The 21138-nt window shown below is 47.8% G+C and overlaps 1 protein-coding gene across 1 annotated transcript; it reads left to right on the forward strand.

Annotated features, from left to right (window-relative positions):
* The first annotated feature begins 236 nt into the window (after positions 1-236).
* LOC128103224 (phosphatidylinositol N-acetylglucosaminyltransferase subunit Y) lies at positions 237-1865 on the forward strand. Its single transcript, XM_052727396.1, has 2 exons — positions 237-362; positions 1224-1865. Exon 2 carries the CDS (start codon positions 1492-1494, stop codon positions 1705-1707), a length of 216 nt encoding a protein of 71 aa, XP_052583356.1. The 5' UTR covers positions 237-362; positions 1224-1491; the 3' UTR covers positions 1708-1865.
* The last annotated feature ends 19273 nt before the right edge of the window (positions 1866-21138 follow it).

The following is a 21138-nucleotide window of genomic DNA, read 5'->3' on the forward strand; positions in this document are numbered from 1 at the left end:
AGTGCGGAAAGACGCCACTGTTCGCTCTGGAAAGCCGTGAATAAACTGTGGCAAATATTCTCCTATCCTACCCCCAGCAGGACGGACGTACAGGACACCCAGCCAGAGCCGGCGGGGAGCCCCAGGACCCCATCTATCAAGCTCCTCTGGCTTTACCCGTCACTCAAGACCGCGGGGGCGGAGCCTGGGCGCCGGAGCGGAGGCGTGGCGCGCTGTCCAATGAGCGGGCGCGGGTGGTTCCATCGCGGGATCTGGGTTTCTCGCCCCGCCCCCTGCAGGGATTTCACTGCCCCGCCTCCGTGGAGCGGTGACCGTCACGGCTGGGCGCCGCCGGGACCGGGAACCCTGCGGGCCCCCGAATGGTGAGTTCAGGGTCTGGAGGTCCCGAGATACGGGCCGAGGAGCTGTTGGGACCGGTAGGGGGCGGGACGTCGGCCGCCTCGCGCCACCTAGGCGTCTGCGCCAGTTCCGCCCGGCCGGGGTCGGCTTGTCCTGCTTCTGTTCGGCTCGGCTCTGTCCGGCTCCGTTCGGCTCTGTCCGCCCGGCCACCGCTCCCCGCGGGACCTTGGTACCCCTTCGCGTCCCCGTGGGCCCAGGGCTGGCGCTGTCCGTGCAGTGACGGCGGGTTCCGGTGCGGGTCCCCAGCCGGTCCTCGGCGTATGGGACGCATGCACTCAGATGCTGAGGTCTTGTTCGTCTGAAGTGAATCTAGGTTTGTAGGTCCCATCCCACTTCCCAGTGCACAAAAACATGATCATCCACCTGCCCTTCATCCTGCTTTTCAAACTGCCTACTTCCCAAAGTAGTGGATGACACTTTGTGGTGTTTTGAAGTGCCGTTCTTCGGCCACCACCTCCTCAGTCTGTTGTCACTGGTGTGAGTCACCACAGGCAGCTTTGGAAGACACTTTTCTTTTTCTTTTTGGTTTTTCGAGACAGGGTTTCTCTGTGAAACAGTCCTGGCTATCCTGAACTCACTCTGTAGACCAGGCTGGACTCGAACTCACAGAGATCCATCTGCCTCCCGAGGGAAGACACTCTTAAAAGATCTGTTTTCCAGTCGGTCGTGGTGGCTTAGGGAGGACCTGTAGGTCCCAGCAATCCTCCTGTCTCTAACCTGCTCAGTACTGAAGTTGGAGGCTGCTTCTCTGTACCGCTTTCTTTCCTCTCCCCTCCCTTCTCCTTCCCTTCATCTTGTTACTCAGTTGCACTTTTCTCATACAGTTAAGAATCCTTTACCCTGCTCTGCGGGGGACATGTGTGTTGTCTGCGGTCGCTGGTAACTGCTGCATGTGACGGTGGATCGGATCAGAACGAGTCTGAGGAGCCTGCACCTCCGGCCTGGGGCCGCAGGGGTTCTTGTGACCTTGGGAAGCATGGCCACACGCCTGGATGAATGAGCTGGGAAGATCAGACAGGCGCGGAGCAGCCCAGGAGCAGAACTTTTCAAAGAACCGAGTTTTTGATACTGTATACCTTTTAACGGAGGAGGATGATCCCGTCTCTGCCCACTCTGACTGTCCTCATCCCGCTAGTCTCACTGGCAGGCCTGTTCTACTCCGCCTCTGTGGAGGAAGGCTTCCCCCAGGGCTGCACCAGCGCCAGCAGCCTGTGTTTCTACAGCCTGCTCCTGCCGGTCACCGTGCCCGTGTATGTCTTCTTCCACCTGTGGACCTGGATGGGGCTGAAGCTCTTCAGACATAATTAGTGCCGCCTCGGCCCCACCCGCGGGGACCTGCGTGATGAGTCGCCCTTGCGGCGGGAGCGTCCTGGTTGTTGGGCTCTGCCCTCTAGAGTTGCAGATTCTGATGTCAGTGCGGTAGCAGAATAACACGTTCAATAAAATGTCTCGAGGGAGGAACACCATGAGTCTATCTGAAGGCTTTCTTTTCTTTTTAAGACTGAGTTTTAATTATGTGTCTGGGTGTGGGTATGTGCACGTGAGTGTGGGTGACCAAAGAGGCCACAAGAGTGTTGGATCCCAGAGCTGGAGGTACAGGCTATTGTGTGCTGCCTGACATGGCTGCTGAGAGCTGACTGGGTGTTAAGTAACTGCCCTTCACCCCAGCCATCTCTCCAGCCGCCCATTTCATTTCCTTTCTCTTCTTTTTTTAGTTCAGGCTAACCTCAAACCTTGGGGGGGGGGTGTGTGTGTGTGACCTTGACCTTTAACCCTCCTGCCTCCACCTCCTGAGTGCTCAAATGAGAGGCAATTACTATCACATCTGGTTAGGTGGTGCTGGGGAAGAAACCCCAGGCTTCATGCTTCCTGAGCCAGCACCCTGTCAGCTACCCAGCCCCAGCCCTAAAGACTGTTTTTTAAATCCCATTCATTTAAATACCAGTCGTTTGGAAGCTGGGCATGTTGGCACATACTTTAATCCCAGCACTTGGGAGGCAGAGACAGGGAGATCTCCTTGAAGTCGAGACCAGCCTGGTCTACACAAGTGGGTACCAGGCCAGTCAGTGCTGCATAGTGAGACTGTCTCAAATAATAATTTGGAATTTTGTTTCAGCTTCGACGTCAATGGTAAAGTTTTCTGTTAGGGATGACTCCACTGAGAGGCCCTGGATGGAGTAGTTGTAGGGAAATTAATTAGAACTAGTGTGAAGATAAAACTGTCAATATCAGCCGGGCGGAGGTGGCGCACACCTTTAATCCCAGCACTCGGGAGGCAGAGGCAGGCGGATCTCTGTGAGTTCGAGGCCAGCCTGGGCTACCAAGTGAGTTCCAGGAGAGGCGCAAAGCTACACAGAGAAACCCTGTCTTGAAAAACCAAAAAAAAAAAAAAAAAAAAAAAAAAACAAAACTGTCAATATCTGGAAGCTGGAAATATCAAATATCAAAATGAGTTTGTGGCTGGGCAGATGGCTTACAACAGTTTCTTACACCAGGTGCTTTGCAAAGGACCCAGTTCAGTTCCCAGCACCCATGTTGGTGGCTCACAACTGACTCCCTCTTCTGGACTCTGGGTACCTGCACACATGTGGCATGTATTCACACACACACACACACACACACACACACACACACACACCAAAACAAAACATTTTTTAAAGAGGAAAACAAATCTTGACTTTATAAAGTTATCTTTATTTTTTTGGTATCAAGTGTTACCAAGTGGTGGAGGTCATGGTCAAGGTCAGGGTCAGTGTTTCCTGGTTCTTGGATTCTTATTCAAGGAATTGAAATAAAAGCCCCTCATACAGATTTGCAAAGTTGAAAGGAATCTTTATGTAGAGCAAAGCTATAGAACAGTCATGTAGATGTATGAGCCTATGGGGCTGTTCCTATTCAAACCACCACACCTGTTCTCCCAGCCTAAATTCCTCTGACCCTCCTTACAACTACCTGTACCTGCAGCTTCTGGGGACCTGCAGCTTCTGGGGACCTGCCTCTGCAAGCACTGTACACAGGTTTGCAACACATACACACCTAAAAATATACACAAAGTCTTGCAAAAAAGGAAAAAAGTTCTTGTGGGATAAAGTAGGTCTACCCCTGCTTGAAGGCTAGTTCAGAGATGGGGTGAGGAAGTTGCCGGCTTGACCTGAACTCGCTTGTTCCCAGTTCCTGAAGCCTCAGTGAGGTGGAGGCTTGGCTCCATTGGCTACAGAATCTGGAATTCCTTGAGTACATTGGACACTGTTTGAAGAACAGTGGGGCACCTCCCTGCCACAGGGGAGGTGAGAATGGGGCACCGTGACAGTGGTTGTGGGCCTGTGATGTGTATGTAAAACTGTGTGTGTGTGTGTGTTTGTGTGTGTGTGTGTGTGTGTGTGTGTGTGTGTGTGTGGTGAGCCATGACTTCGGTAAGAAACACTGTAGCAAATAAACTCTGTAAAACATCGTTGGCCCCTTGGGGCTAACATTCTGGAATTTTTTATCCAATTTGATGTTACCTAGCCAGGTTCTATTTGTCCATTTGAAACGAGTTTTGTAAAGACAAGAGATGGTCAGATTTGAGATGGGAGATCCAAGTCTTCATTGGCCTCCCCAAGGGTAGCACTTAGAGGTAGGTATTTATTGTTATGATATATTGCGTACACGTGGGCATGCACACACAGGACCCTAGCTGGCTGGGCCAGGGTATCCCACGCGTGCAGAGAAACATGGCAGGCAGATACATCCGTGGGTGGCGGCATGCGGCCGCATGTAGAACAGTCACTCACACCCAGGCGCTTCATCCATGTGGAGAGTTTATTATAATAGAGAGATGAAGAGAAAGATGGGAAAGAGGGAGACAGGAAGAAAGAGAAGGAAGGGAAAGCGGAGGTGTGCACACCTTGTGGGAACGGAGAGGGAGAGACAGAGCGGAGAGAGAGGAAGGGGAGGGGTTTTCCTTAAATGAGGCTTTTACATCAGGACACAGGGGAGGGTCAGAACATTAACACTGGTTTCCAAGGGGCAGGTCAGAATACTAACACTTATGGGATGCAGAAACAAGAATGTGAGGTGAGAAGGTATCTGAGGTCCAACTACTCCTCAGAAACATGATGGTGGTGTGAACAGAGGTGGGATTTTATGTTTCTGATCTCAAAAGTTTGGCTCTCGGGCCCAGTGAGATGGCTCAGTGCTAGCCATACAAGTCTGATGACCCGAGTTAATTCCTGGGAACCCATGGTGGAGCAGAGAACGGACTCCTAAAAGTTGTCCTCTGGAGGTTGGAGAGATGGCTCAGCTGGAAGGAACACTGGATGCTCTTCAGCACCCACACAGCAGTTCACAACCATCTGTAACTAGCTCCCAGATGATCCAGTGTCCTCTTCTGGCCTCCACCAGGCATGCATATGGTGCAGACATACATGCAGGCAAAATACCCATACACATTTTTTAAAAAAAGTATGTCACACTCATGCCATAGTGCACTTTCCCTTCAGTAATAATAAAAACATATTATTTATTTGAAACATAGTCTGGGTAACTCTTGCTGGCCTGGAACTTGATATATAGACCAGGCTAGCCTAAAACTCAGAGTCTACCTGCCTCTGCCTCTGGAAGGCTGTGATTAAAGGCATGTACCACCACACTGGGCCTTTTTACTTTTTTAAAAACACTGCTGGGGATCGAACCCTGGGTTCTTGAATTCTAGGCAAGGACTCCGCCAACTGAGGTACATCTCCAGTTCCCATCAGACATTTTTGCAGGCCCTTAATAATGAAAAGTTGGTGTTTTCTGAAGGGTTATTGGTCGTCCTAAAAGCCTCAGGTGAGCAGAGAAATGTGAGAAATGAAAGTTGAGTGCTGATAACATTTGCAGGTAGTTAGGAGCTGGGGTAACTCCTTTTCGATAAGATAACATACAACCTTCCTCTGTATTTACAACCTTGAGACTGCCAGGAAACAGATCTGCAGATGGGATCGTCCACCCCAAAAGTTCCCTTTGATTATCTATGAAACCCCAGTCCCTCGACTGCTGCCCTTCATTATTCTGAATAAAGGACTGTCCACTTCTGTGGAGGTTGGTCTCTTTATTTTCACATCTGCCCCATCAATCCCAATCCAAGCTTTTCAGCTAGTTTGAGATGGACAGAGCAACCTCCGAGTTGCTGAAAGACAACACAGACGCTCTATTGATATCATCATGACCTATGTGTCACGTGCCATGTACAACAAAGGTAACAAGACCACATTCCTTAGTGATCTGGAAACAAGCCCGTGGCCCACCAGATGTCCTGGTAGCTCATGAATGGAATTCTAGTACTCAGGAGGAGTTGGATGCCAGCGCTAGGCTATACAGACCCAGTCCTCCCACAAAAAAGGGAGAGAAAGGGGGCAGGGAACTGGGGGTGGAGCCCCATTGGCAGAGTGCTTGGCTGCCATGCACAAGGCTCTAGGTAACATATCCAACACAGCATAAACCCAGGCACAACTTTCCTTAGGGCAAAGGTTGGTTTGGTTCGTTGACTGATTTTTGCAGTGCTATAATCCCAGCACTCAAGGGGCAGAAGGAGCAGGAGTTAAAGTTCATCCTTGGCTACTCAAATTCATTGAGGCCAGCCTGGGCTACATGATACCGGGTGTCAACACACACACACACACACACACACACACACACACACACACACACACACACACACACAACAACAACAACAACAACAACAACAACAACGAACAGCTGGAGAGTTTACTTACGTTTCTCCTTATCTGCCCCAATCAGCTTGAGATCCTAGACTTAAGGATCTAGGACCTAGAGGAAGCTTACACGAATTTATCCCTGGTCTTTCCCCTCCGTCCCTCAGTGAGGGGGCGGGACTGCAGTAACTGTCCAATGAGACGCGCCGCTGGAAGGGGCGGTGCGCCACCTCGCAAAGCTACCGAAGGGACGGGGCTCTTATTCGGGATGGTTTGTCCCAGTGATTGCCAGCTCGGTTCTCTTCCTCCGTCCGTGTCCTACTGTGCCCCGGAGAGAACCGGGAACCCGGACGCGGGCGTCACTAGGACCTCCTGGGCAACGAGATGGTGAGTGCAGCCGGAGATGGAAACAACTGCTGCGTGACGCAGCCTTGCGTCACTCGGGAGTCTGCGCCGAGTTTGTCACCCCCCCCGCCCCACCTCCCGTGGCTTCTGCTCGGTCCGGCTCCGCTCTGCCCGGCTGCCCTCCCTCCGTCTGGCTTCAGCTCTGCTCAGCGCGGCTGGGCCGTGGGGTGGGCGGGGCGGCAACCAGACCCTGACTGTACAGAGTGCCAGAGGAGCTGCTGCCCGAGGGTCCCCAGCCCATCCCTGCTCCCTGAGTGGGGGCCAGTTTCCGCCAGGGTTGTACAGATTTACGGCGGTCTCAAATTAGAGACCCTATTCCAGCCCAGCTTTTCAAATTCTGCTGCCAACGAAGACCTTCGTTTCCGGTTCCCCTGTCCACGTCTCCAGTGGCAGCTCCCCTCTCCTTGTCCTTTTTCTTTGTCGTTTTCTCTCTTCTTCCTCCCTCCCTCCACTTACTCTTTCTCACCTTTGTCAACAGGGTTTCTAGATCTGGCCTGGGTTTAAGCGGTGCTGGGGATGGAACCCAGGGCTTCCTGCATGCTGGTCAGCAGTCTCCTGATGCTGAATTTAACTCCTCACCCTCAGGCCCCTACCTCCCAAGTCCCAAGTATTGTGATTGCAGACCCGTGCTGTGAGCTGGTGACCTCTCTACACCTAAACACACATTTTAATGACAGCTTTTCTGTAGGGCAAAAGTTGGTTTGATTGATTGACTGATTTTTGCAGTGCTGAGGATAGAACCCAGGGCTTTGAGCTTTATCATTGAACTACATCTCCAGTCCCTTATTTATTTATTATTAGCATGTATGTATTGCATATGGTTTCACTACACAATTCAGGATGGTCTCAAACTAATAACCCTCCAGTCTCAACTTCCTGAGTGCTGGGATTACAGGTGTAGGACACCAGACTTGGCTGAATGGCTGTTACAAAGCCTAAAGTTTTGCCTTATTGGCTGTCTGCACGACAGGAAGTTCTTTGGAACTGTGTTCTTTAAGATGCATGGGACAACACAAGCGATCTATTTACCATCATGACTCTTGCGTCAGGTACCATCTACAGCAAAGCTAATAGGATCACACTCCTTAGTGATCTGGAAACAAGCCCACGGCTACCAGGTGTCCTGGTAGCCCATGAATGAAGTCCAGTGTCTTTCCTGGCTACAGATGCTGTAAGGTTCTTTTTTGCCAACTTTTTCTGGGTCATTTGCCTTCCAGTACCCTTATGAGTATTGACTTTCCCTGTGGGGTGTCACCTTTAAGGGATTTATTCATTTATTTGAATATCAGTTTCTCAGTAAAAGCAAGTATTTCATCAATAGATATTGAAAGACACACACAGTCTTTTCCTAAAATCAAGAAAAGTGTGCATTTCATTAAAAAGTGAAACATAGGGCTAGAGAGATGGCTCAGTGATTAAAAACACTGGATACTCTTACAGAGGACCCGGGTTTGATTTCCAGCATCCACATGATCGTTCTCAAGTGTCTGTAAATTCACTTCCTGGGGATTTGTCTCCTTCAGACACACATGCAGACAAAACACCTGTACACGTAAAAATGAATGAATGAATGAATAAATAAAAAGTGAAACTCGGTGGTCCTGCCTTGCATCCCCCCACCCAGCCTCCTAGTGTGCAAGTCCCTGAGAGCTGGAATGGAAGGCCCAGTGGTTCTTCTTGGGGAATCTTGCTGCATGTGTGCCAACCTGCTGCTCTTCACACCCACCTTTCAGAACCCTGAAAACTGGAGATATTTATGACATTGGCTCCATGATGGGACTCTGGGCAAAACAGAAGTTTGTGGCTTATTTATTTATTTAAAAGGGGGATTATGGGTCTGGAGAGATGGCTCAGAGGTTAAGAGCACTGACTGCTCTTCCAGAGATCCTGAGTTCAATTCCCAGAACCCACATGGTGGCTCACAGCCATGTGTAATGAGATCTGGCACCCTCTCCTGTATACATAATAAATAAATAAATCTTTAACAAAAAAAGAGGGGGTTATGTAATTCAGGACTTGAGTAAACATAGGCTTATGGGTTTGGTTTTTTTGGGGGGTTGAGGAGGGAATAACAGGCTCTCAAGTAGCCCAGGCTGGCCTCAAACCCTTATAGCCAAGGATGACCTTGAACTTTCTTTTCTCTCTTTTTGGCCAGGCATGGTGGCACAAGCCCCTTTAATCTCAGCACTCAGAAGGCAGAGGCAGGTAGATCTCTGAGTTTGAGGCCAGCCTGGTCTACAGAGCGAGATCCAGGACAGCCAGGACTAAATAGAGAAACCCTGTCTTGAAAAACAAAAAACCAAAACAAAACCAAAAAAAAATTAAGATTTATTTTATATATATGTGTTTTTTGCTTCATGGGTGTCTGTGTACCACTTTATTTCTGGTTCCCAAAAAGATCAGAAAAAGGCACTGGAATTCCCCTGGAGCTGGAGTTAGACAGTTGTGAGCCCCATGCTTGGCACAGAACCTGGGTCCTCTGAGAGAATAACAAGTCCTCTTAACAAATGAACCATCCCTTCAGCCCCAATCCTGAGCTCTAGTTCCCCCGTCTCTACTTCCCCAAGTGGGAATTTTGTAGTTATGTGCCATTCCTAGTTCGTGAGGTGCTGGAGGTCACACCCAGGGCTTCTTGCATTCTAGGTGACACTCCACAGTTCAGTCAGACCCAGCTCTCAGGTTTGAATTCTGTATCCACAGATGTGGTGTATGGAGAGTTTGTGAAGGCCATGGTTTCTGTGCCCTGGGAAATGTTGGTACAGTGGGATTTCATTTGGGTAACATGCCCAAGGGGTCAGCAGGGGAATCCTGTAGCCCTGAGCCTCATTCAGAAGAAGCTGGAAACACTGCATCATCAGACCTCGGGGTGTAGGGTGGGGGTGCGGGGTGGGGCGGGGAAGGCAGGTGCTGTGTAAATGACTCAGAAGGTGGTGGTGGTGGGGTGGGAACCCCTCACCTCACTCTTCTTTTTGCCAGACCATAGGGAGGCATGGCACACCTGCGGTCCCTCTGCATGTCTTCCTGTCACTATTCCTGTGTCTCTGTACAATTTACTGTGAAGAGGCACAAGAACCCCGGAACTCAGTGTCAGCCCTCCAGATTCACATGCAGCAGTTCAAACCATTGAACTCTACAGTGGTTTATTTCAGTGTTTCTTTTTTAAACAGTTTATTACTCTGTAACTTAGTGTTCTTTTGCTGTGAAGAGACATCATGACCAAGGCAGTTCTTATAAACGAAATCATTTAATTGGGGGCTGGCTTACAGTTTCAGAGGTTTAGTCCATTATCACCATGGCTGGAAGCATGGTGGCCTACATTGTGCTGGAGAAGTAGCTGAGAGCTATATCCTAATCTGCTAGCTGATAGAGAGACAGACAATGGACCTTGGGCCTAGTGTGGGCTTTTTGAAACCTCAAAGCCCACAGTGACACACTTCCTCCAAGGCTGTACCTCCCAATCCTTTCCACATAGTGCAACTCCTTGATAACCAAGCATTCAAATCTCTGAGCCTTTGGTATTATTCTTACTCAAACCACCACATTCCACTTCCTGGCCCCCACAAGGTTGTGGCTATATCATAATGCAAAAACGCATTCAGTCCAACTTTAATAAAAGTCTCCACAGTCTATAACAGTCTCAACAATGATTAAAAGTCCAAAGTTCAAAGTCTTTTCTGAGACTGACAGCAATCTCTTTAACTGTAATCCCCTGCAAAATTAAAATCAAAAAGCAAATTCATACACTTCCAATACACAGAGGCATGGAATATACATTACTATTCTAAAAGGGGAGAAAGGAAGACTAGTGAGGAAATACTGGACCAAAGCAAGGCCTAAAGCCAGCAGGGCAAACTCCAAACTCTGCATCTCCATGTCTGATGTCAAAGCGCTCTTTAGATCTCTAACTACTTTTGGCTTGTTGACGGCAACACACTTCTGTCTCTGGGCTGGTTCTCTACCCAGTCTGCAGCTCTCCCTGGCAGGTATGCCACGCTCCAATATCTTGGCTTCCCAACTCAGGCTTCACCTTCGTAGCTTCACATGATGACTTCTCTGAGCCTCTATGCAGCGACACCCCGATACACATCTGCCTCAGCAACTTTCTAAGCTTGGAGGGGGATTCCACAATACCTTTCGTGTGTCCTTGACACAGAAGCCGGACCCCTTGACCAAAAGTGCCAAGTTCTGCTGCCTGGGGCTGGAACTTGGTCCCCTTGTTCAGTTGCGTCCGCTTTCTGGTGTAGATGGTTTCCGTCACTGCTTAAGATTTTCTTTAATTTCTTTTCACAGGTTGGAAGCTTTGGTTGGGTGGGGTCCTTCCCTGAGGTCACCACTCCCTTAAGTTTAGCATCAGGGTTTTATTTGAACTTTTTATCTCATTGAGCACTTCCTGGTGCTCCTTTTCTCTTCAGACTGTACTTTTTATATTTTTCCTTGCTCAGTTTGCTCCTTTTCATTATGTGTTTATATAAGAGTGACCACTAATACCATGCAACAGTCAATATCAGGCTGTTTTGAACTCTCCTCTGCCATTCTGCCAGTGCCATTAATCCAAAACTCTTAATTTAGCCTCAGGCAGATTTTTTTTTTTTTTTTTTTTTTTTTTGGACAAGGGCAAAAACCAGCCACATTCTTCACCGAAATATCACAAGAATGGTCTCTAGACCACTTACCACTCTTCTTTTCCTCGGACACCTCCAGAGCCGGGCTCTCATGGTCTGTGTTGCTCCCAGAACCTCTGTCTTCCATGCTTCTACTGGTGTGGCCCATTGTGCCCCACTTAAAGACTTTAACCGTTTTTCTAGTCCAAAGTTCCAGAGTCTTCCATATTCTTTCAACAAACAGCATGGTCAGGCCTGTCCCAGCAGCACCCCAGTCCCCAGCACCAACGTCTGTCTTAGTGTTCTGTTGCTGGAAGACGCCATGACCAAGGCAGTTCTTATAAAAGAAGACACTTAGCTGGGGCTTGCTTACGGTTTCAGAGATTAGTCCGTTAACATCATTGTGGGGAGCATGGCGGCGTGCAGTGTTCTGGGGCGGCGTGCAGTGTTCTGGGGCGGCATGCAGTGTGCTGGGATGGCTTGCAGTGCGCCGGAAGCAGAAGCTCTGAGAGCGACACTGGGCCTGGTGTGGGTGTTTTTTGTTTGTTTTGTTTTTTGAGACAGGGTTTCTCTGTAGCTTTGGAGCCTGTCCTGGAACTTGCTCTGTAGACCAGGCTGGCCTTGAACTCACAGAGATCCGCCTGTCTCTGCCTCCCAAGTGCTGGGATTAAAGGTGTATGCCACCACATCTACCGGTGTGGGCTTTTTGAAACCTCAGAGCCCACCCCCCAGTGACACTCTGTCTCCAGGAAGGCCACCTGAGGGCTAAGCATTCAAATATATGAGCCTATGGGAGCCTTTCTTATTTTATTTTATGTGCACATTGTTTATGTGAGGGTGTTGGATCCCCTGGACCTGGAGTTACAGACAGTTGTGAGCTACCATGTGGTTGCTGGGAATTGAACCCAGGTCCTCTGGAAGAGCAGCCAGTGCTCTTAACCACTGAGCCATCTCTCCAGTCATAGGGGCCATTGCTATTCAAACCACCACGGTAACTCAGTCTGGCCTTCATCTCACTATTTATGGCAGGCTGTCCTTCAACTCAGAGTAGTCCCCTACTTTACTACCCTAGGCTTTTTTAAAAGGTATTTAATTTATTACATTTTCCTCTTACCCCTGTGTATGGGTAGGTCAGAGCACAACTTGTGGGAGTGGATTCTCTCCTGTTGTGTGGGTCCAGGGAATTGAACTCAGCCTGTCAGACTTTGCTGAGCTATCTCACTGGCTCACAAAACACACACACACACACACACACACACACACACACACACACACACACACACAGATTCGTTAAGAAAAAATGACAATTTCTGAGAGTGGGAAGGGTTCCAAGGGAAGAACACGCTGCTCACCCACTTTTGCATGTGTGTGGAATATGCATGTGTGCTTATGTGTGCAGATATGCGCATGCATGGAGTGGGGTCAGGGTTAGAGACTGACATTGGTTGTTCTCCATCACTCTACCTTATTTTTAAGACAGGGTTCCTCACTGAACCTGGGGTTACCATTTTGGCTAGACTGGCTAGCCGGCCAGTGAGTCCTTGGGATCCTCCTGTCTCCACGCCACTTTGATGCTGGAGTTATAAGCTTGTTCTGCCATGCCTAGCTTTTTATGTTGGTGCTGGAGATATGAACTTAGGACCTTATGCTTATGCACAAGCCCTGTAGCTACTGAGTCATCTCTTTAGCCCCAAGTGTAGCTTAAATCAGCCTTCAAGATCCTCCTGCCTCTGTATCTCAGCATTTCCTATACACATGCACCACCACAAGATTTTTTATTTTGAGACATATTTTTTCTATGTATCCCAGTTGGCCTCAAACTCAATACAATCCTGTTTTAACCTTCTGAGTGCTAGGGTTACAGGTGTGCCCTACCATGCCTGCCCCCCACTAAGTATTTTATAATTGTGAGTCCACTTACCAATGTGAAACCTCAGTAAAAACCCCCACTCTATGCCCCTACAGACAAAGAGAAGCTTAAACCAGGATTCCTAAGTGTAGATAAGAACTTAGACCCCTTTTAAGTTCCCAGGTGGTGATATCAGCTATAGGGACTTAAAAAAAAACACACAGTCAGGATATTTGACCATCTGGTAGGAGCTAATTGGTCATAAAACATCCCAAACTTCCCGAATCCTGGAGACAGCTCATAAGGTTACTGAACAAATGAGAGATAAAGACAGCATGAAAGACTGAAAAAAGGAAAACTGATAGGAACCAAAGGAAGGGAGGCGGGTTGTGGGAAATGAATTATGTGGTCTGTACCTTTAAGAACTAGCCTCACAAAGAAAGGGGAGTGCTCCTCCCAACCTCACTGCTGTGTGTGAGAGTTTTGGAACGAGCCTCCCTGCCGAGACTTATAAACTTAGAATAAACCTTGCTTTTGCATTCTGTACCTAAAGTCTCAGGTGGCCTCTTTGGGGACGCGATCTGGGCATAACACCATCACATCTTGATCCCCATTCAGCTATGTCAGAAATGGTAGCTGTTGTGCTAGCAAGGTACTTGCCACCAAACCTAATAACCCAAGTTTGAGCCCTGTATTGGTTTGAATGAGAATGGCCCCCATAGGCACATATGCTTGAATATTTGGTCTCCAGTTGGTGAAACTGTTTGGGAAGGATTAGGAGGCGTGACCTTGGAAGAGGTGTGTCACTGGAGGGGGGCTGAGCCATTTCCAGTGTCTTTCTTTCTGAATCATCTGCTGCCCCAGCACTGTGCCTGCCTATTGCCATGCTCCCCAACACGGTGGTTATGAGCTTGCCCTCTGAAACAGTAAGCCCCAATAAACTCCGTCTTCAATAAGTTGCCCTGGTTATGGTGTCTTATCACAGCAATAAAAAAGTAACTGAGACACTACCCAAAGCCTTCCACATGGGGGAAGGAGAGAACTTATCCCACAAGCTTGTCCTCCGATCTCCACACCCACTATGGCATGCATACCCCCAATAAATAAATGCAGTTTTAAAGACTGAGAGAAATGTAGCTGTTAACCTATTTCTCAGTGTGAGCCAAACCCAATACAGTTTGGGCTCTGCTGAAGGAGCTTTTGTGGTGCCTTGTCTCAGCCTGTGTCTCATGCTGAGATGGGAGTGGATGGAGCTGAGGCTGTTCTCAGGCTCAGCTCCATGAAGATTCTGTAGGGTCAGGGTACTCATGCCTCTCCCTTCTGCCGTCTTCTCTCTGCCTTCCTGCTGGTTTTCTCGCACAATTATATGTTTGAAAGTTTATTTTATGCCTGTGAGTGTTTTGCCAGTGTGTATGTCTGCATCATGCTTTGCCCTTGTAGGCCAGAAGAGGGCACCAGAACTGCTGGAACTGGAGTTACAAGCAGTTGTGAGCTAGGAATAGAACCTGGGTCTTCGGCAAGAGCAGCCAGTGCTCTTAACTGCTGAGTCATCTCTCCAGCACACCTTCTACAGTTTTAAAGTGGGGCAGAGAGAAAAAGAAAAATTAGCCGGGCAGTGGTGGCGCACGCCTTTAATCCCAGCATTCGGGAGGCAGAGGCAGGCGGATCTCTGTGAGTTCGAGGCCAGCCTGGGCTACCAAGTGAGTTCTAGGAAAGGCGCAAAGCTACACAGAGAAACCCTGTCTCGAAAAACCAAAAAAAAAAAAAAAAAAAAAGTAAAGAAAAAGAAAAATTAGACCTGTGTATTAGTTTAAATATTAAGGCCACTCCACGTAGTTAAAAGGGAGGTTTATTTTGTGGGGTAACTTACAAGTGAAGGGATAGGTTACAGGGTCTGGGAAAGGTGAAAAGTAGTCTAGCGGTGTTCTCTGGAGAACTCTGCTCAGTCTACCTCCAGTGTCCAGGATCCAGAAACCAAGAGAGCCGGCCCATCCGGATCCAGGGTCTTCAGGGGTCCTGTCTCGGCTCTGCCTTGTAGGCGTGACAGTTACCGAAGCCTCAGTGTGGGTGGTACTTCCAGGTCAAAGCTGGACCGGCTACCCACTACCCCTGTGATAAATCTATCAGTAAGTCGGACATGGTGGCACCAGCTGCAATCCCAGCATCTGAGGATTGGCAGGAAGACCATGAGTCAGAGGTTGGCCTGGGGCAGCAATAGCTGGGCACTGTCTGCAGCCAACAAAGTGGCTGGCCAGATGGCGCAGTGGGTGAGCTGACTGCTGGGGAAGCATGGAGACCTGAGTTCAGATCCCTAGCATCTGTGTAAAGCCTAGTATGGCTTTATGCCTGTGATCCCGGTGCTGTGGGTGGAGACGTGGTCTGGGGCTTACTGGCCAGTCCACCAGCCCAACTGAAAAATGGAAGCTTCAGGTTCAGTGAGAGGCCCTGGACTCACTCATCCAGGAAGGCCATAGTGCTCACACTGGACAGGAAGTCCATGGTTACAGCTGAAGGCAATGTGAGACAACCTTCAGTAATTACTCTTCCCATTGTCTTGGTGATAATACAGAGAGTAGTAGAGCATAGCTCCTGACAATATAAAACAACAGCCGGGCGGTGGTGGCACACACCTTTAATCCCAGCACTCCGGAGGCAGAGGCAGGCGGATCTTTGTGAGTTCAAGGCCAGCCTGGTCTACAGAGCGAGATCCAGGAAAGGTGCAAAGCTGCACAGAGAAACCTTGTCTGGAAAAAAAAAAAAAAAAAAAAAAAATATATATATATATATATATATATATATATATATATATATATATATATATATATATATATGACAAGCCAGCAGTGAAAATGTACAGATCAGTTCCATGTGTTTTGGTGCCAGTAATTTATGAGAGAGTGAATATGGACTAGGGTTAGAATTCTGGTAACTGTATTCATTTACCATAAACTAAAAGTGTATGTGAATGTCTTTTTAAAGGAAGGTTTATTTTTATTTATGTGTATGTCTATGTTATACTATGTTGCTGCACCTCACCTCAGCAAGGAGGCCAAAGAAGATGTTAGATCTCCTGGAGCTGGTGTGAGCAGCCCAGTGTGGGTGCTGGGAATTGAACTCAGGTCCTCTGAAGAGCAGCAAGTGCTCTTAACTGCTGAGCCACTTCTCCAGCCTTGTGTGAATGTCTTATGGATTGAATACAGGTTCTCTGTGCTACATGTGTATCTCCCTTCCTCTTCTAAACACATTTGGGATATTTCAGGACTTGGTGACCTTTGAGGATGTGACTGTGAACTTCACCCAGGATGAATGGGCTCTGCTGGATTCTTCCCAGAAGAACCTTTACAGAGAGGTTGTCGGGGAAATCTTTATGAACTTGGCTTCTATGGGTAAGGATGACAGCTTCTTACTTTCCCAGTTAGACAGCATGCTTTTCCTATCGGTGCTGGCCCATGATTGGAAATGTGAAAAGAAATACTCTGATAAATAACCATAGCATCATTTCATCAGTTCATGGTCCTGGAGTCTTATACATTGTTTCTAATAACTCAGTTTTCTCCCCGCTATGTTGTAGGAGAAAGATGGGACCAGGATATTGAAGACTGGTACAGAAAGCAGGGGAGAATCTTAAGGTAATTCTTACTGAAACCAGAAAGGAATGTCCTACGAAAGTTGAGGAGCTGGGTCAGTAGTGAGAAGTTTCCATACCCCGCTATATTAAGCCTCTCCACTGACGCAGTAAGTCAGATCAGGCCAATTAATAAGTCCAGGTTTAATCTGAGCAGAGCATTCTTGGGTAGTCCCAGGGGAAAAGGAGAAGCCATGAGGGAAAACTATGAGGGGAAGTCTGTGGGCCAGACCTTAAGTACCCTCCGGGGGTGGAGCCACCGCTTGACAGGGGTGGGGTCTGGGGAGAGAGAGAGGTGGAGCTTCCACCTAAACATCCCAGACTCCTTGGGTATATGGCGCTGGTAAGACTTCCACCTAAACAGGTAACTCAGGTGGTAAAATGCCTTCTGTGCAAGCGTGAGGACCTGTGTTTGATCTCTAGAATCTATGTAAAAAGCCAGGTGGGTGTGGGAACATATGCTTGTAATCTCAGCTTTGGGGAGGTAGAGATAGGTAGATCTCTGGGGCTTACCGGCCAGCCAGCCTAATCACACTGGCTAGTTATTTGTAAAAGTGGAAGACCATATCTCAGAAAATAAGGTAGCCAAGCAGACACCTGAGATTGACCTCTGGCCTCCACATGTACATTTGTATACACATAGACACACATAGACACAGAATTTTAGTTTGTCATGAAGTTTTAAAAAATAAGCCCATCCATCTGCATGCTTATTTATTTATTTATTTGGTTTTTCGAGACAGGGTTTCTCTGTGTAATTTTGGAGCCTTTCCTGGAACTCACTCTGCAGACCAGGCTGGCCTTGAACTCACAGAGATCCGCCTGGCTCTGCCTCCCAAGTGCTGGGATTAAAGGCATGGGCCACCACCGCCTGGCTATTTATTTATTTTTACATTTTATTTATTTGTGTGGGTGTGGGTGTGGGTGTGTGTGCGCGTGCACCTATCTGCATATATGTCTGTACACTATTGTGTGCCAGAAGAGGACATTGGACCCCTGGAACTTAACTGCAGCGCCAGAGGAATCTGATACCTCTGGCCTTTGTAGGCGCATATATGCAGATAGGTAAAATACCTATATCCATAAAATAAAATACGAACAAAAGCATTAAAAAACCAACAGTTCACATCCTTAATGGCTGAGCTATCTCTTCAGCCCCCTAGTAAAAATGTGAATTTGAAGCATACAGTAAGTATGAAATTGTAAGTCGAGCATTTGTAATGTGTTCTGATTTTTTTCTTAACAGCAGCCATATTGTAGAGAGACTTGGTGACAGCAAACAAGGCGGCCGTGGTGGAGAAACCTTCAGCCATGTTCTTGACCATGATCTGAAAAGGAAACGTTCTGCTAGAGTAAACGTCTGTGAATGTGGTGTGTGTGGAGTAGTCTTCATGCCTCACTCATCCAGGAGTTCCGTCAGTGCTCACACTAGACAGGAAGCACATGAGTACAAATGTAAGCGGTGTGAGACAGCCTTCCGAAGTAATTACTCTTTGCAAATCAGTGACAGGTCTCCCACTGCAGACAAACCTTCTGAGTGTGAGGAACATGAGGAAGCCTTCCTTTCCTTTACCAGCCTTGGTGAATTTGTTATAACTCATACTGAAGGTGGACCGCATAAGTGTAACGTGTGTGGAAAAGGTTTGCACTATCCCAGCTCACTCAGAATTCATGAAAGAATTCACACGGGAGAGAAGCCTTATCAGTGCGAACAGTGTGGAAAAGCCTTCAGTTGTTGGGGCTCAGTTCGAAGACATCAAAGGACTCACACTGGGGAGAAACCCTACAGCTGTAAGGAGTGTGGGAAGGCCTTCAGCTCTCTTTCGGGCCTGAAAGGACACATGATAAGGCACACTGGAGGTGGCCCTTATGAATGTAAGGAGTGTGGGAAAGCCTTTAATTCGCCTAGTGCACTTGGTAAACATGGAAGAACTCACACGGGAGAGAGACCTTTTTTGTGTAAATACTGTGGGAAAGCCTTCATTTGTTCAACTTCGGTTCGAAAACATGAGAGAACTCATACTGGAGAAAAACCCTATGAGTGTAAGCGATGTGGGAAGGCCTTCATTTCTAATTCAGGCCTTCAAGGACATATGATCAGGCACACTGGTGTTGGGCCTTATAAATGTAAATTCTGTGGGAAAGCCTTTGGCTCTCCCAGTGCCGTTCTAAGGCACGAGAGTGCTCACGTCGTATAGGATTCTTGTGACTAGAGGTGGGAAAGCCTTCATTTTTGGTCATTTGAGGACACATAAGGTATCTGAGAAAATCTTTTACTATCCTAGTTCAGGTACAGAAAAGAATTACTGGAGAAAAACCCTGTTTACAGAATATGGTAAAGCTGTAAACTGTTAGATTTTATCTAGAAGGCATGAAAAGGTTGGAGAAAAAGAAAAAAATAAAACCTGTGTGTGTGTGTGTGTGTGTGTGTGTGTGTGTGTGTGTGTGTGTGTGTGTGTGTGAGAGAGAGAGAGAGAGAGAGAGAAAGAGAGAGAAAGAAAGAAGAAAGAAAGAGAGTGTAACAGTTATTTTGTTGAGGTGGGCCAGAAGATACATAGAAGATGGATTCTTAAGTTAGCCATGATGGCACAGGCCTTTAATCCCAGTACTGGGAGGTGGGGGTAGGAGAATCAGGAGCATGTGGTCATCCTCAGGTATGTAGCAAATTTGAGATCAGCTTGGGTTACATGACGTCCTGTTTCAAAGGGGTGCCACAAGCCTTTAATCCCAGTACTTAAGAGGCAGAGGCAGGTGCATTTTTGTGAGTTCGAGGCCAGCCTGGCCTACATAGTGAGTTCCAGGCCAGCCAAGTCTGCATAGTGAAACCCTGTCTCAAATAAAGGGGTTGAGGGATGCTCAGTGGTTAAGAGTGCTTGCTGTGCTTCTAGAGAACCCAAGTTCTGCTGTCAGCACCCACGTCGGACATCTTACAACTGTGTAAGTTCAGCTATGGGGAATTGAAGTTCTCTTCTGGCCTCTGCAGGCTCTGCATTAATATACATACACATAATTTTAAAAAGATGGAGCCGGGCGGTGGTGGCGCACGCCTTTAATCCCAGCACTCGGGAGGCAGAGCCAGGCGGATCTCTGTGAGTTCAAGGCCAGCCTGGACTACCAAGTGAGTTCCAGGAAAGGCGCAAAGCTACACAGAGAAACCCTGTCTCGAAAAACCAAAAAAAAAAAAAAAAAAAAAAAAAAGATGGATGATTTCTCCAGTTAGCACCTGGGGGACAGATTATAGTGGTTTCTATCGAGAAGGCCCTGGGGTGGCATGTAAAAATGTTTGAGGGCACTATTCTAATAAGTACAAGGCCTATGGAAATGAACCTTTAAAAAATGTATTGTGCAGTGGGCGTGTGCAGAGGTCAGAGGACAACTCTGTGGCATTCGTTTCCTCCTTCCACCTTTACATAGGTTCCAGGGGTGGAACTCAGGTCATCAAGATTAGCAGCAAGAACCTTCACCTGCTGAGCATCTTGTCAGCCCAGGCATTTCTGTGTGTGTGTGTGTGTGTGTGTGTGTGTGTGTGTGTGTGTGTGTGTGTGTGATTATATCTTGCTATTAGGATGTCCTGGAACTCAACAATCCTCCTGCCTCAGTCTCTGAAGTGCTTTGGGAGTAACATTTGAAAACAAATTTCATTGATGTGTGTGTGTGTGTGTGTGTGTGTGTGTGTGTGTGTGTGTGTGTGTGATGTGCTTGTGGAAATTGGAGATCAACTTTATGATAGAGTCTATTCTTCCTTTACATGGGTTTTGGGATCAAACTCAGGTTACACTTGCCCAGCAAGTGCCTTTACCTGCTGAGCCATCTTGTCAGCCCTAATTGGTTGTTTTTAATATTTTTTGTTTGTGCCAGTGCAAGTGTGGAGAGCAAACAACAGCCTCCAGGTGTTGGCCTATCCCAATTGTTTGAGTCAGGATCTCGGGTTTGCATATACTACCCTAGCTGGCCCAGGAGCTTCTGGGAATTCTGATCTATACCTTCCGTCTTGCTGTAGGAGCATGACAATTAAATCACTACTGTGGTGGTCTGAGTGAGAATGGCCCCCATAGGGTCATATATTTGAATACTTGGTCCCCAGTTGGTGGAACTGTTTGGGAAGGATTAGGAGGTGTGATCTTGTTGGAGGAGGTGTGTAGATGTAACCGTCTTGTTAAATAAGAAACACAGAGCCAATGTAGAGATGAAAGCCCAAGAGGTCAGAGCAATAGCTAAGAGCTAAAAACCTTACCCTTCACTGCCGCTGCTGTTCTCTTCAGCAAGAAACCTACTTCCTGTGTGTTTGTTCTTTTTATTGACTTTCTATTCTGCCTTCTCATTGGTTGTAAACCCAACCACATGACCGCCTCGTCATGCCCATCTATACAGACCTCCAGGTCTTCTATGGTTGGTATTGAGATTAAAGGCGTGTGTCTCCAATGCTGGCTGTATCCTTGAACACACAGAGATCTGCTTAGCTCTGCCTCCCAAGTGCTGGGATTAAAGGCGTGCACCACCACCGCCCAGCTTCTGCTATGGCTTGCTATTAGCTCTGACCCCCAGGCAACTTTATTTATTAACATACAAATAAAATTACATTTC

The sequence above is a fragment of the Peromyscus californicus genome, unplaced genomic scaffold (genome assembly GCF_007827085.1).
Source record: "Peromyscus californicus insignis strain IS unplaced genomic scaffold, ASM782708v3 Scaffold_11__1_contigs__length_118956290, whole genome shotgun sequence".
NCBI classification, from domain to species: domain Eukaryota; kingdom Metazoa; phylum Chordata; class Mammalia; order Rodentia; family Cricetidae; genus Peromyscus; species Peromyscus californicus.